The sequence below is a fragment of the Chelmon rostratus genome, chromosome 1 (assembly GCF_017976325.1).
Source record: "Chelmon rostratus isolate fCheRos1 chromosome 1, fCheRos1.pri, whole genome shotgun sequence".
NCBI lineage: Eukaryota > Metazoa > Chordata > Actinopteri > Chaetodontiformes > Chaetodontidae > Chelmon > Chelmon rostratus.
Window position 1 is genome coordinate 8,210,366 of NC_055658.1, and position 16,842 is coordinate 8,227,207.

General features: G+C 42.5%; 1 protein-coding gene across 1 annotated transcript; it reads left to right on the forward strand.

Moving 5' to 3' along the window:
- Positions 1–99: 99 nt before the first annotated feature.
- Positions 100–8,411, forward strand: LOC121610983 (rho-related GTP-binding protein RhoU-like). The gene is made up of 4 exons (XM_041943335.1): positions 100–668; positions 1,139–1,197; positions 2,410–2,598; positions 3,260–8,411. Exons 1-4 carry the CDS (start codon positions 377–379, stop codon positions 3,542–3,544), a joined length of 825 nt encoding a protein of 274 aa, XP_041799269.1. The 5' UTR covers positions 100–376; the 3' UTR covers positions 3,545–8,411.
- The last annotated feature ends 8,431 nt before the right edge of the window (positions 8,412–16,842 follow it).

The window sequence follows — 16,842 nt, forward strand, 5'->3', positions numbered from 1 at the left end:
CTCTCTCTCTCTCTCTCTCTTTCACTCACACACACACACGCACGCAGGCCGAGGTGTCATGTGAAGGGGGGGTCTGGGACGGCCCTGTCTGTCCATTGGACGGCTGTCCGGACACAGACGCTCACAAACGGCTGACTAGCTGAATCCGCGCTCTTTCAGTCGCACTTTAATTCCCACTGTAATGAACGCGGGGTGTTAACATGGAGGACTCAGTCTGTGGCTGTGAGGGTGAACACGAGTCCAGACCTTTTGTCATTTAAACATGGAAACTAAAAGGAAGCAGCGGTTGACAGATCGGCGCATAACGGAAGAATGGACGATGTGAAAACTGGCCCAAACCGGGACTGAGTCTCCTGTCCGTGTCTCCCCCGGCTTCATGTCGCCCTCCTCCCCTTGCCAGATGCCTCCGCGGGGCACTGGAGGCTACAAGCCGGCACCGGTGTCCCCTGCTCCGCCCGTCCCACCGAGGAGGGTCCGGAGCCGGGACAGGGGCTCCGGCAGGACGCGGCGGTCAGGGGCAGGGTCAGCGGGAGCCGGAGCCGCGGAGAGGCGGGTGAAGTGTGTGCTGGTGGGGGACGGAGCTGTGGGGAAAACCAGCCTGGTGGTCAGCTACACCACCAACGGCTATCCCACCGAGTACATCCCGACCGCGTTTGACAACTTCTCAGGTAAAGGATGGAGTCATGTGACTGAGTCTACAGGTCTGATCACATCAGAGCTTCACTAGCACATTTATTATATAAAGTGGTGTTTAATGAGCATATCTGACAGCTGCTAGACACATTTCACTTATTTATGGACCACTGATTAATAACTTTTTTTATTAATTGGTCAATAAAATGTCAAATGTGATGTTACACTTCAGTTTAGCGTCATAGTTTATTTGATAATAGCAGCAACTAACACTTCTGAAGTTGTGAAAAGAATAATTTGACTCCAGCAAATCCTCAGTTTTGAGATAGATATTGATTCATGTTATCGTGTTGTCAGCCGATCAACCCACTGATTGATCTTTCTGTCTCAGCTTTAAAGTTGTTAAATAGTTACCAGCTGGTGTCAACAGATTGTGTAAGAACAGAACTGGCTGTATGTGTTTTTCAGTGAAGTCTTGTGTGTGCGTGTGTGTGTGTGTGTGTAGCGGTGGTATCAGTGGACGGGCAGCCAGTCAAACTACAACTGTGTGACACCGCCGGACAGGTCAGTGATGTCGACACGAACACACACCCACATATATATACACACAAACACATACACACACACACTAGCACACACACAAAGAGGGAGAGAGAGCAGCAGCATTTCCTGTTGTTGTTTAATTTGTGCTTGAAACAATGCCTGTGGCGGGGGGAAGTGATGGAGAGAGAATAATCTTTCTTTCTGTCTTTCTAAATTGTGTACTCAAACACAGCTTCTTGTTTTTGTGGCATTTTTGCCTTTTTTTGATAATTGACAGTGTACAGCTACACAGTGAGGGGAGAAAGAAGTGGTATGGCATGTGCCAAAGTTCCCTGGCTGGAATCAAACCGAGGTGCTGTGGCTGCATGGTATCCTCCCCCCACCAACCATATGGCTAAGTTTTTTTAATTGGAAACTAAAATCGACTAAATAAGACAAAAACTTAACAAACATCTACCGTTTTCTCATGGCAACTCAAACCTGTTTGAGAGTTTTCACATATTTTTTTTCTGCTCCATCCTCATCTATTTGCTAGTCTCCACTTCGTGTAACAGAAGAGAGAGAATCTGGTCCAGGGGGCAGGTTTCATAGATAATTTGTACACAGATCAAGCCCTGAACCAAACATGTCTTACAATGGATCTCTCAGTTAAATTTAGTTCCAGGAAGCTGTCTGGTCGGTCTTTCCTAGGAACAATTCTCAGGCACACAGGAAGTGGTGCATTTAACGTCTTGTGTTTGCTGCAGCTGTTTGTCTGAAATGAATGCAAGAAATACGGTCTGCGCAGAATGAGCCTCGACTGGTTACACATAGCTAATGTTTACCTTGAAACAAGCAATAAGTAATCCGTTAAAACAAATAGCATACAAACAGAATGTAGAAGGATAGTTCCCTGCAGCTGTCAGGTGTGTATCGTAGCCACACTGTCTGTGTGTGGAGGAACAGCTGTTTCTCTGTCATCTATCTCTATCAGTGTGCTTTCAGACATGAGGACAGGATGAACGGGAGGATCACAGGCTGAGGAAGGATAGAGTGGGAGGTCAAGGAGAAGCTAGACATGTCCTCATAGTTAATCATCTGTCATTAAAAACAGATCACTCGGTGGCACCAGTGGATTGACAGGATGCAACACCTCAGCAAGAGTATTATTGTGCTGGTTGGTAGATCAGAGCGTTTGCTTCACACTTCAACTGGTGAACACTCTCTTTTCCCTCTCTGTCTCGACCTCTCCAGGATGAGTTCGACAAGCTGCGGCCTCTGTGTTACACCAGCGCGGATGTGTTCCTGCTGTGCTTCAGTGTCGTCAGTCCCGCCTCCTTCCAGAACGTTCCCGAGAAGTGGGTTCCGGAGATCCGGAGACACGCTCCGGCCGCTCCGCTCGTCCTCGTCGGGACGCAGTGCGACCTCCGAGAAGACGTCAAGGTGGAGGAAATGTGCTTACACATACGCGAGTCCCTGTCTGTGGGATTCTAATGCTGGAGTTCATTTTGTAGACATTCATGCTATCATGTGAACAAGATGACTCATTAGAGTTGCAGGAAATCAAAGTTTTACTGTGCAGTCAAAAAGAAAGATGCTGCGCAAACATGCAAAGGCTTACACGGTTTCCCCTACTGGCTAATGTTGGTGACACTTTAAAAAACGCCAGACAAAATAATGCTATTATCATTCATTTTGACAAACACGAAAATCACAGGTGTTACTAATGACATTAATGATGGCTCTGTTCCATTCAAGTTCAACCATTTCAATATCGTACGTTTAACACACTGTTTGTGTTATTATGCCTATTGCTTTGCTGAAAATATCAACGTTTTGCCAGTGTTGTGATCTTTAAGCATGTTCTATTGTGTATTTGACCTTGAGGTTGAGATTTTTCTCTAAATAGAAGGACATTTCAGCTATTTATGTGAAAATTTGCAGAAAATTGGAAGATACAAATCATTTGTAGGATGCTCACAGTACCAAATGTGCAAACATTTTGATGGAAGAAAATTCTGTAGGTGTTTGCTGTCTCTTCGGCTGATAAATCAGATACGAGATCGACAAAGCCGATTAACTTAGTGCTGCCTCGTCCCTTTAGGTTCTCATTGACCTGGCTAAGTACCGGGAGCGACCTGTGGACCCAGCAGATGCCCGGGACTGCGCGGTGGAGATTGGAGCTGTGGCCTACATGGAGTGCTCTTCGCTGACCCAAAAGAATTTGAAAGAAGTGTTTGACACGGCCATACTGGCCAGCCTGCAGAACTGCAGCTCCCATAAGCACCCAAGAGGGAAACAGAAACGACGGAAAAAGCAGAGGCAGACACCGGACAAGATGAAGAGTCTGTCCAAGTCATGGTGGAAAAGGTACTGCTGTGTGGCCTAGAGCAGACCAATTGTGATCAGTTTGGGTCTAGATGTCTAAGACTGATCCTCTGTTGACTTTATCCTGGTCTGCATTCAGCTGGGTCTGGGTTCTGCCTGGAGTGGATTTCCAGTATAGGTTTCTCTCTAATGGAGCCTGATGTGGAGCAGGGCCTCAACTGGAAGTAAGACTGCCACGGATCTAAAATGTTTTCCTTTTTGTTTTTGCTCAGAGAGGAGTTTTAATCTTATCGTGGATGAGATTTCCTACTGAGCCCGGCCTGGTTCGAGCAGAAACTGCTCTGAGAATACAGCTGTTCTGAATCTTAGCCTGCCTCCAGTTTGAGCCCTCTGCAGGACCAGGTCCTCCTGCTTCCCCTGGAGTTAAAACAGGTTTGAACCAAAACTGTTGCGGGACTAGCAAAAGACCCTCTCTACGTCATTGTACAGGGGACAATGTTGTTTATAATGAGAGCAGTCCAGATTTAAACAAGAACAGAGACTTTGATTTTCTCACCTGTGTTTAACACATACGTGTGTTTAGTCTGGTGTTCTGGTAAAACCATCACAGAGTATGGATTCATGTTGCCTTGATCTGTCGGAGTCTCTGCAGACTCTGCTTGTTACTGTAAGTGACTTCAGTGAAACTGCATCTAAACTCGGTCCTTATTACAACTTGTTTCTAACTTCAGTCTGGTTTCATGTTTTGATTAGAAACCAAACTTTGTCCTTTTTTACGTGTGAAACAAAGATTTTGGATTTTCTGACCCAGACATGATCACTGAACATAATTTAAGTCAGAACTTAGTCATAATTCTTCATTTTAGAGCTATCTTTTATAACTGGGATAGTTATTGTTCTAATAACAGAGCTTCCTTTATTAAGCAACTAGTAATTTTATCCTGGTCACATGCACAGTGTGCTGTGGTGCAGCCTATAAATCTAATCTGAAACCCAGATCACGATTAACTTTTACTTTAGTCGCCATCTGAACTATTTTTTTGAAAATAGGTCTGGCTTGGTTTTTATTGTGGTTTTCCTCATGTCCTGCCACTGTTTGGCCCAGAATGAAGCCAGACAGTGAATGAGCTTGGTGAGGCTCAGCCTTTAGACTCATATCATGTCTTATGTGAAAGAGAACTAATGCCAATGTCTTTTTTCCCTCATGTGGCCAAAAAGACATTCTTGTCTTAATCAAAAATTACACCTTCTTATTTTTTCTCTTCAGTGAGATTTCCAAAAATAATTGGAAAATAATACCGACCACATATCCCCGTAGCAAAAGATGCTGAACAATGAAGCAAGACATAAAAACAAAGCATTGTTCTGTAAAAGCATGTTGTACGTACGTACAGTATCGTCCTCATCTGTCCCACATTAGTACTGAAGAACTCCACAGTCTGTGCTGTATTAATGAGGTTTGATTGAACTGTTCTGGTGGACTGCAGAGAGACACTTCGGGCATGTGGACATTTTGTAGTTTTAATATTTTTGCTATCTTCATCACATTGTTCCTTTGCTCAGTATAGTAGCCAAGTGGCGTCTGTAGAGGAGGCAGAGAAAGATTCAGTCTAAAACTGAACATACCAGAACGTTCATCCTGCTAACTAGTAACTTGCATCTGCAGGCACAAGTTGCACTTGCAAGGCAGACAAATGCTCCTATGCATCTGAAATATGGTTTCAGATATTTGTACTGCTTTACGTGTGTTTGATTTATCTTTCCAGACACTTCAACAGCCTTAAGTGCGAGCACTTAACAGAGTTAGATTAACCAAGTGCCCTTTCCGTGCATTTGAATTTACAAAATGGACGCAGCTATTTGTTAGTTTTGCAGCAAGAAAATAACTCAGAACAAACAGAAAAAACAAACATGGGTTTATCTCTTAGCTTTTGTGTATCTAAGACTGTGAAGTTTGACATTGAGTCTTCATGTTTGCTGCTCTGCATTTGTTCCCTTTACCCTCTATTACAGTGGTAAGCATTGATCATTTCTTCTGTTCTGCCCCCGCAGCCTGTTCTCCCTCCAATAGATTAAGTTGTGTATGTTGTAAAGCAGAAATAAAAAGGCAAACTACACAAATTGTGTGGCTGTCAAACACTTAACTGCCACACCTTCCTTTGTACATTGTAGTTACTAAAACAAGAAGAAAAACCAATAATTCACAGCTATTTCTCTACAGTGGGTCTGAATGGCTCTTTGTATTAGAGTCACTGCAGCAGAAAGGGAAAAGGGTGCAACCCATGTGCAGGCTGTAATGGATTCAATGCAAATCTGCCATTAATTAGTGCATGTGCAACATAATCATTCATACTGATCGGACATAAACACAAAGAATGATTTTCACTCTTGCATTTCTTAGCCCTAACTATGACCCAAACCCCTGTCCTGACCAAGTCTCACTACTAACCCAAAGGCTTGTTGGACTGCATCACTTGACAAACAATACACTCTGCTGCTTTTGTTTTGTTCTATCTAATTCACACCAGCTTTAGTAAATCCCAGTTATGTGAAACCCTGTTCATTAAAGTTTGTTTTTTCTGATCTATTGTCCTGAAGAGCTGGCTAGCATTGCATTTTTATAGCGTGAGCTTCAAAGTCAGTTTTCTACTGGTGTGAAATGGACTGAGCTGTGGTGTGCCTTGTAATTTAGTGGATAATAACTATTCTTAAATTGAACTGCACTGTGAAGAAAATGTGTTAAGAGACACACATACTATAACATCTAAGCTGATTCTAGCAAACTAAACGTTCACAGTCTGGCATTCATGCAGTGTTTTCTGTCTGCCAGAACTTGTACAATCATAGTAGAGGATTTGTACGATCCTATAGACATCTGTGGAATATTAATATTCCCAACACCCGATTACCCAATTAATTAACTTCTCTCTTTTAAACACTTCAATTATGCACTACTAAGCGTCTCAAGACACTGAACGCAACTACAGCGTGATACATCATCGCTTCCTACCAGACTCCTCTGCAAAGATGTCTGTGTGTAAACCAAACTCACCTGCTGACTTTTCTACAGCCTGGCTACAAGATGTGTATGAGCATGTGCATGTACAGAGTTGTTCTATAAGAGGAATCTCAGAACTTCATCTGAAATGTGTCTCAACTCATGCTGAGCTCAGGCTCGAGTGTAAAACTGTGACTCCTGATTTGAAGACTGCTGGAGCTGCTCGGTAGTTTTCTGCTGAAGATGTTACAACTGCGGCTGAATGGGTTCACTGTGTCGATGTTTTAGCTACTCAACAAACGCATTGTTTCTTGCTGGGGAAAAGGCATAATAAGTTGCTTGTCTTGCTGTTTGTGTGCAGTTTTGGCTGATGGTGGATTTAAGTAGGGTAAAGGTCAGGCAGACCTTTATGATAGCTGGCATTTCCCCTGTCAGGTCACTTACATTTATGGAGAGCGTAGCAAGTTTCCATCGGGGGGGGGGGGGGGGGGGGGGGGGGGCATGCAGCATGCATTTATACTGAGATAACTATAAACCTGCATTAATCTATTACTGTTTAAATGTATATTTAAAAAATTCTATCCATTATTTATGTTATGTAAGTAAATAACATTGTGCTTCTGACCAGGATTGAAGATGACTCCATCTTTGTTTTGGGTCTCAGCTCTTGGGGCCTATAAGAAATCAAGCAATGTGCTAAAATCCTTAAAACAACTTCATGTAACTTTTCCTTAACAGCATCCACTCAGGCCATTAGTGATAATGTCACATGCATAAACACATTTTAACAGTAACACAAGCAGAGAGGAGTCAGAGCGTCAGCTGACTCAGCGATGTTAGCTATACAGCAAGTCAGCAAACGTAAACCGACAAAAGCAAAAGGTCATGCCAGACCAAGTAAGGCTGTGCCATGTAAACTCCTGACTCTACTGAATTGGAAAATGGTGCGTTTTTTCTTATGAATTCAACTTGTACTTTTTTACTTCATGTGTAAAAGCCAGATTGTGTCATGTCTTCTTTCCAAAGTTACGTAGTTCTGCTTTAATGTTTTAGCTGGTTTTCAGAAGCCAGAAGAGGTTGGTTGATCCACAGCAGTGAATGTCCTGTGTGACAGATGAATGGCGTTGTAATGTTGAACAGATGGGTCTCTGAAAGTGAACTATAGTGCTGAAAGACATTCAGGGAAGAGACGAGACGGTGACTGTCCACCATGCAGTCAGAGTGTTTAGCTGAAGGTTAGACAGAAATGCTGAGGACAGGTGCAAAGTGTGGATGGGATTTTTTGCTACTGGACAATATGAGTGTGACACGCTGTGTGAGGTACAAAAGAGAAAAGTGGACTGAACATAACACAGTCCTACTGCCATTTATTTTTACAGACGATGCATAAAAATGAGTGACTCTGACTCAAATACAAGATGTCAGTAAGCAGTCAACATGAGTCTGGAGTCAAAATGAAACTGCTCCTGCATGTGAACGGCCTCAGATTACTGTAAGCAAGTCAGCTTTCAGTCATTTTAGACATATATTCCTAAATGTTGATTGCACAAGAACATCCCATAAAGTTCAGTGAGTTTGAACAAAAGCAGAGGTCCTGGGGAAACGGACAGAGCGGCTCACTCTTGAGATTTACCCACTAAAGCACACCTGAGCTCACTCACATGGGACACCAGCTGAAAACCAACCAGCTCAGCCTGTGGGACACATTACTGTGCTTTTTATTCGCCCTGCATGCAAAAATTTCTCAGAAAAAAAAATTCTTGTATTCTCTGTTTAACAGAGGATGTCAATCACAGAAGGATGTGTTTGTACAGAAGTTTTATACTGTGAGAAATAAAGAATATTTGGTATAATACCTGCTGTGCTTTGTTGATTTTGAGGCTCGGCGCTCGCTGGTGGGATTGGGAACGCGTATATTTAAATATAGTACACCAGCACGTATGTGACCTCTGACCTCTGCCACACTGCGTGAGCCCACAGCCTGAAGAAAGGATATGTTTTTTTTAGGGACACACGAAGATAGAGTTTGTCTGAATCATATTTGTATATTTCTGTGTCTGTTCACCAACATGATTTCTTGAATTTGACCAGGAAGAGAGCGTAAAAACAGTCAGTACATGATGCAGATGAAACAGGCCCTCAGCACATGGTTCTTGTTGGTTGTCAGGCCTCCAAACTGAGTGTGTTTTTTTCATGTTGTTGTGGCTGAAGTAATGTTTTGGAATTGGACAGCGCGCTTTGCGATAACCAAGTGCAACAACCATGCCGTGCTCAGCTGATGCACATCAGGAGAGAGGGGATAAGATGCGAGCGATGTTTGGGGGCATGGAGACGCGCACGCACTAACACACGCGCACGTACAAAACAGACAAAGTGTCTCACACACACAGACGGCCACAGAGCGTCATCCAACTTCAGACTGGATCATTGTAGACAGGCTCTCCGCTTCCAGGCCCTCATGGTTATGCAAGAGCTTTATTTTGAAGGCTGTCATGTGACATTTGGTTAGAGGCATGTCTCCACTCCTGGAGGCAGTGTGTGTGTGTTGGGGGGGTGGGCATGCCCTGACTTAAGTCTGTCTGGGAAACAACCCGCTTTGCTCTACCTGACAATACAGAGTTTGTACATTATGAGAAGGCCGACTTTGTTGTGGTCAGATCAGCTGCTCTGGTACTTCAGCAGGCCCAGGTCCCATTTACTGATACTATTCAGCTTCTGTTCTCCTCCATGAGTGGGATGCAAATTATAGCTTAGTTCCCAAAATATAATAATCATGAAGTGGAAACCTCACAAGACCTGTAACAAATGATTATGGAAAAACTCAGAAAATAATTAAATATTCAATCAAAGTGTAATAAAAAAGTCCCCCTAATTCTGATCAGGCCTATTAATGTAACATGTATGAACACCTCACAGACATTTTGAAACTGAGCGGCTGTTTTCACTGCTGGAAACATGTAACACATGTAATACCAGTATGAAAGTTGAAATCATCATGTAAAATCAGGCTGTAAAATCTTTGTGGTCTTTCCTCAGAATGGTTCCCCCAGCTGTTTTAATGAGTTTTCACCATGTCATGTCAAGTTTTGTACTTCCACAGAATGACATACATGTTTGGCTGTATATCAGCTACTTTTAGTCATTTCCAGATTTATAATTGTGAAAATAAACATTTTACAACCATTGGTTCATCTAATAATGTCCAAAATGTCCAATTTAGTATGCTGCAGTTTGACTAAACACATTTACTAAATATATATTAGACATGTGTTGAATTATTATAGTTGTTACTCACACGTGGAGTCACATATAGTATACTAATGATTATTTTCTTATTGTGAAGTATTACAGTCACATGTGGACACATACACATGAAAGGAAAGCTGCCAGCACCCAAGGCAACGGTCTCAGGCTCAGTTCCAGCCCATTTTCTAATTTTATAGCCTCTCTCTGTCTCAGTGTGTGTGTGTGTGTGTGTGTATGTGTGTGTGTGTATGTGTATGTGTGTGTGTTACATAACATAAAGAGTGGCCAGAGTGACATCAGTGCTGACTCTTAATGAGCAAAGCTGAAATACAATCTCGACTTTCCCAACGAGCTATAAACCTAATCAATGTGTGTGTAGACAGCTGGTGAGTGTGTGTGTGTGTGTGTGTGTGTGTGTGTGTGTGTGTGTGTGTGTGTGTTTTCAAAAAAAGAGACAGCAGTTAAGAGAAAGTGAAGAAAAAGAAGGAGGAGAGAGAGAAAGAAGAAGATTACAGAGTCTGAAGCACCTCCTGCTACATTAATGTTGAATTACACTGATGTGCAGTAAATGTTCAGATGCATCAGTTTGATCCACAGATCAACCTTTAACTTTAGTGATGAGTGAATTCTCCTAAGATTTGTTCTTTAGAATGACTTCCATTCAATATCTGGAGACTAAACCTTAACCATAACCACTGTAACACATGCCTAACTCCAGCTTTTACTTGTAATGAGCTCCTATTTAGTAATCACACACTTTGATATTTCACTTTCCTTAAGGGAGCACAAAAAGAGTAAATAATTGTCTCGTAAGCTTAAAGTAATGGAAGATGTAAACTACATAATCTCCAACCTCACAGCTGGATGCCACTAAATCCTACACACTGATAAACTCTCACTCTATAAATTAATGAGCCCTTGAGGTTGCATAAGCATTTCATTTCATTTTATGGATGAAAATCTTCTGAATGCACAAGTTATTATTCTGTGCAACAAGATAAAAACATTACATTTAATATTGTCGTGGGAAGATGTACAGCTTTACTGTACTTGTACAGTAAATACATGGTGACTTCACGTAAACTCCACACAGCTCCAACCTCAGTTAGCCTAATCAGCAACATGAGGAGGAGGTGAGTCCTGATAATGTGACGTTTGGCCCCATGGTGTGGTTAACACAGGTTCACACAGTGTGCAGACACAGCTAACGAAACAGACTCAAACAGACTGACACACACTCCTGGAATCTTTCCGGAGCGAGTGAAACTGCTGCCTGAATGTGCTTTATCGTCGCCCATTCATCTCTTGCTCTCATGCAAACACATTTTTTCTTCCAATCCTTATGACTTGGCGTCTTCCTCTGTAGTTTCCAGTCACACTCTGTCCTCCCCTCTCTCTGCCTCTCTGTTTCTTGCTCTCTCTCTCTACAGGTTGCCTACTTGAATAGCCTGGTGATGAAATGTGTGTGTTGTGTTTGTGGCTGCATACGTGTTTGCATGTGTGTTCAGAGTTCACAGAGCGTGTCATGTGGCATTCACACAGTTGAGAAACAGTGTGACACATACAGCTTACACGGGGGGGGGTTGAGGTCCCTCTCAACACCCCTGGACCTCCTGCCCACATGCATCTCTCCTGTGAACTGCTAACAGCAGCTGACCGCCGCGTTTACATAAGCACATTACTGCAGGTAACGCCACAAACATCAGGGTCAAGTCAAGATGCAGAGCGTTTTCATATCCCGACCACTTCCCTGTGCGTGTGAATAAACACGATACGTCAAATCTCTGTGGAATAGGTGGTAAGCAGAGTCAGGTACAGTATTCACAACATTTCTCAGATAATATGGACACCTCCCAGCAGCTATATTTGGGTTTCTTGAAATAACTGGAATAACACCACATGGACCACATGTCAAAAACAATCTTACCACCTAAATCAGTTGGAGGCTTCTACTAATTTCAGTCACTTTTTTTGTCAGTGGTGACAAGCTGAAAGAAAAAATGTATGTGTCTTATGATTTATATTAATATTTGATATCAATATTTTATATTGTAGCACTAGACAAGGAAGTACTTTGCTCAGATCTAGCTGGAAAAACTTTAACATCATAACAAGCAGATGATAATATATATAATGCTTTTGCTTATGTTAGTGGACCTGCAATAGACCAATAGAACACACACAGGTGCTTTCCAGCTCAAACTGGTGCAACAAAGCTAACTGGACAGCGAGGGAGATGTCAGTGTGCACACTCTCTAGAGAGGAGGCGGAATCAGACAAAGGAAGTGAAATCACCTGTGTGGCTACACCAGGTGTGCAGGGCCTTTAAATAGGAGTTCATGAAATTTACAGACCAAACAGCTGATGATGAATTGAAATAGTAAACTCTCTCCTCTCTCTTTTTTGAAGTTTAAATTGCACAACCTCTGTAAATAGCCTGGCTGCCATTATGCTTTACTTAATTCATTATTTGAATTTAACAAAAGAGATTTCACAACAATAAAGACTGGATTATTTCAAGGCTAAAGAGTTAGCCTCACTACCTCCAGGGTAGCTAAGAGACAATTGCAGATCTGCTAACCAGTGGCACCAAATGACAACTGAGCTTAACATGGCTCGTAATTTGTGGTTCGCCCAAGTGACGAGTCAGCAGAGGTACTGAGCCCCGCGACTTTAAGAAGCAGCTTCATGCTGGTCTGCACTGCGCTGAGGCCTCAATGCTAATCTTTTGAGCTGCTACACTGTTTGCTGAATTTCCCCACTAAAATTTCCTCGTAGCTGTTGATCTGTTTCCCAGAAGGCAAACACTTGATGCTGGGGTGAACAGGGCTGAGTGATTTGATGTGGCTGCTCAGCCAGCCATGTTTTTTAGGAAAATGTCTTAATTTACCCAGAATTCATGGCAAATTAGTCCTGATTAAGAGAAGCTTTGTGTAAAAGATAACCTTAGACAACTATGCAAAGTCTGACTAGCAGTTCGATCTCAGCCACAGACAAAGCGTATCTTTGTGAAAGTGGCCCCAGGCTACGCTTGCCGACCTTTTTATGGCAGACATAGCAGGAAAAACACAGGTGTAACTAATAACATTAATGACCGCTCCGGTCAATTAAGTGTTCCAGTGAGCCGTGACCACGAGCCTGCCTGCGTGCACAATAGCAGGATCCTGGAACTGGCTCACCTACATGACATGCAGCCACCATTAAAATTATTAATTACTTTTCCTACCATGACGTGTCAGAACGTCTACAGTGAAAAGGGTCTATTGACCAATCAGTTTTAATGATCAAGGTGACTAATGAGAGACAAAGCATGTGGATTTTAATCCACACAGACTGGATTTTTATGTGATTTTCTGCTGGACGTCACGAACAAGGTCAGACTTTAAGGCTCGCTGCAGCACGCTGGCTGTGCACATGCTGACAATAAATGTGCAAATGTATAATGATTGACTTCACAGGGTTGGGTACATACTATGTCATATTCAATATTACTGTGCTACACTGCACAGTATATCATGTTATACTATATGACCACATATCATTCCACACCTTATAGTTCATATCCTATACTATATTATACTAATTACATCCCTCTGCTGCTGCAACACCTGAATTTCCCCTCTGGGGATTAATAAAGGCTTATATTATATATCTAATCATATCTTACAAATTGTGGTGGATGAGTATAATGATTATACAAAATTTAACATGATTTTCATTCATCTTTCCTGTAACACTGGATCACAGATATGGTACTGAACAGCAAACTCAGGACAGTAAAAACCAGACCACTCAGGGAATATAGATGATCTAACAGAAAGTACAGACAGTAGACAATCTAGACTGAGAGCTGATGTGGGAAACGGAGTAGCTTGCAGGTGTAGGATAAGGGAGAGGCTGGTGTGTATCACACGAAGATGAATCACATAAAGCAAAGAGGGAAGAGGAGGATGGAGCAGCTGTCACAACACTTTTCTCAGGATTATCATCTTCTTAAATGTTAAAATTTCTCATTTCAAGTTTATCTTCGTTGTCTGTTGCGATATTTACATTTTTGTTATATATATATTGGTTTGAATGCTCGTATACACAGACGCACACACACTCATAGAGACACACAAAAAAGCACACTTCTGGGAAACAGGGATTAGTAACTGATACTGAGAGGTGGGAGAAAGCAGCCTCCCTCTGTGGCCTCTTAAACCAGATGTAACCAGCTGGCGCACACACAACACACACACGCACACACACACACACACACACACACACAGCCCCCATTGACCAGGCTTATGGCCAGAACTTTTGTCCTTTTCTCAGCCGTGTGAGCTGACAACACATAATAGAGAGAGAGAGAGAGAGAGAGAGAGAGAGGCCTACTTTCAGCTGTGCAGAGCTCTGTGTGTCTGTAGCCAATGAATCTCTGCGTGGTGGAGGACAACAGCTCCTTGAAGGTCTTTAACAGTTAGACTTTTAGACCATTTCAGGTCTGATAGTTTAATGAATCTTTTGGGGGGGGGGGGTGATGTGATGCTGAAGTAGTAACTTCAGGGAGTCGAGTTCATCAGATCAGCTCTATGAGTCATGGGAATTTTGTCCTTAGAGTCAGAGGGAGGATGATTCTTCACGGATTCGATGTTTCTGTTTTGTTTTTTACCATTTCACCGTAAAATTTAAGAAGCTTATTCTGTGTTTACTCATAAATGGGCAGTCTCATCCTCTGCAATCATCTGATCATCACACACTGCCCTAACTGCTTGTGTGAAATGATCATGGACCATTTGTCCAGGGTTTCAAAGGAGGGTACATGAATAAAGCATACTTTCTTAGAGAAGAGCACTGACACCAACAAGGCACCGAATCAGCAATGTGCTGGAATTTCCAGCTTGAAATGAAAATACTGAGGAGTTCTTGAGCAAAATGGTTTTCTAGTGACTTCCTAGCCACACCAGTGGTGCTGTAGATGCTAATGTCAGTCGGTCAGTCCACGACCTTGGTCCAGACAGAAATGGGTGAATGGATGAGAGTTTGCACAGACATTCATGATCCCCAGATGATATCATTATGACTTCGGCGATCCTGTGGCTTCTCCTCTATTGCCACTAGCATGCTTACATTTGTGGTTTTGGGTTAAAAAGTTTTAACAATCCTGGATAAATTGTTGTCACTTCCCATTCAATATCATCCTAATCTAAGACTAATGATATTCCCACCAGCGTCATCTTTACTTTGCATTTTGTTGTGAATTAGCCAATGTTGCATGCTAACAGGCTATGATAAGATGGTGAACAGGGAACATGGTAAACACTACACCTTCAGCCCATCAGCTTGTTGTCATTGTCAAAACTGTGACCTAAATGTATGTTTGGTTGCTGCACTATGCCTTCAATTTTTTAAAAAAAAAAAGATGCTGTCATTGAGTTATTTTTGGAGAAAATTTCCAGTACAACCCCTTTTCTAATGCTCTGCAGATCAACTCTTCAGCTTTTTTTCTTAGGATTGAATTTTTATCAATAGTTGGTTCTGTGTCACGAGGTACTGGACGTCCGTTCATATGATCTGTACCACATAAAGACCTCAGGGCTTCCGTTGCTGCTTCTGGGACGGTGGTTTTCAACACAGTCACAAGATGATTCAGCTGTGTGGGGGAGCAAGATTTTTTCCATCACAAGATCATTCAAGAATAGCCAAAAATATCTAATACTAGCTTTTTTTTCTTTTCTTTTCTTTTTTTTTTTTTAAGTTTCGCTTAATAACTGCAGCAGTTAATGTTGCAAAGCTTAATCTTGTTTCAGTGTCTTATCAGTTTTGACAACTGTGTCCCACACTGGACGAAGCTCTGGTTGAACATATGACCCTTGAGCATAGCAGGGAGAAAGGTCTCTCTCTGCGTTAATGCCCAAGACAGCTGAACAACAGCTCTTTCACTGACAGAGAGCAGACGTGTAGGTAACAGGAAGCATTCCCAGCATTATCTCTGAACACACTACAATGAAACCTCACAATAAATGTCCTCAGTGTGAACGCTCACAGTGTGACTCCAGAGTATTGTCCAAATTAGGTCGTGTTATACTTACAGCTTTAACCAGCACACTCACATACACAGCCTGTGTGTTGTGTAATGGTCCAGGGGGTTGATTTAGGGGGGATCTATAGGACATGATGTTTTCACTGGTGTATAATCGCCTAAAAATAAAGATTGTTGTGCTTCATTACCTTAAAATGAGCTCGTTATATCTACAGAGGGAGCGGGCCCTCTTCCATGGCTTCCTCCATGTTTCTACAGTAGCCAAGAAGGAACAAACCAAACACTGGCTCTAACTGGCTCCTTTTGCATTCTTGTTGAGTTTCACAGCCAGCGCAGATTCTGCAAACGGTCGGCAGAAACTTCTCAGACCACTTCTGAATCACTTTTTTCATAGATTTTTGCTTAGTCCTCAAAAAAGGCTGCGTGCTTTGGTTTACACACCATCGAGTGCGCCTGCTTTTTAAAACTTTGATTGGATAGTTTGGTGTTTTTCTGCATGAAAGCTTGTCACTCTTCTGATTCACTGTAACTGCCATGAATCCAAATGGAGCACAGATGCTGTTCTTTGTGAGAGGGCACAACCAGAGATTATGTGTGCAAAACAACTTCCCACCCCTTCACTGCATAAAAGGATGTTACTGCATAATAAAGGCATGTTTCTCTGTGCACAGCTTACAGTGGCCTGTTGGCAAAGGGAGTGTCACTGCACTTTACTGTCAAAATGAGAACAAGTATTTGACTGAGAAATAAGAGATGAAGAAAAAAAACAGAGGAGAAAGATCCATTTTGGTGGTAAAAAGGTCAAATGTGCTGAATGCTGTCGGGGAGAGTCAGACAGGAGCTGAATCTGTGGCTGAGAAGGAAAGAAAGAGTGAAGAAAAGTTAGGTGATGTAAGAGCAGCAGTATGTCCGCTGATCAGACAGCTGCTTGTTTCCACTTCTCTCTTATCTCTGACCGCACCCTGTGTGTGTCTGTCTGTGTGTGTGTGTTTACCTACTGTACATACTGATGTCCTGATACGACTCAATCAGTTCCAGCACGCACACTATGTGTGTGTGTGTGTGTGTGTGTGTGTGTGTGTGCACAGGT

Excerpts from the sequence above, each read along its gene's own strand:
- LOC121610983 (XM_041943335.1), top strand. The coding sequence starts at position 377 with ATGTCGCCCTCCTCCCCTTGCCAGATGCCTCCGCGGGGCACTGGAGGC. Across the intron at positions 669-1,138 it reads CGCGTTTGACAACTTCTCAG|CGGTGGTATCAGTGGACGGG; the intron begins GTAAAGGATGGA and ends GTGTGTGTGTAG. Across the intron at positions 2,599-3,259 it reads ACCTCCGAGAAGACGTCAAG|GTTCTCATTGACCTGGCTAA; the intron begins GTGGAGGAAATG and ends TCGTCCCTTTAG.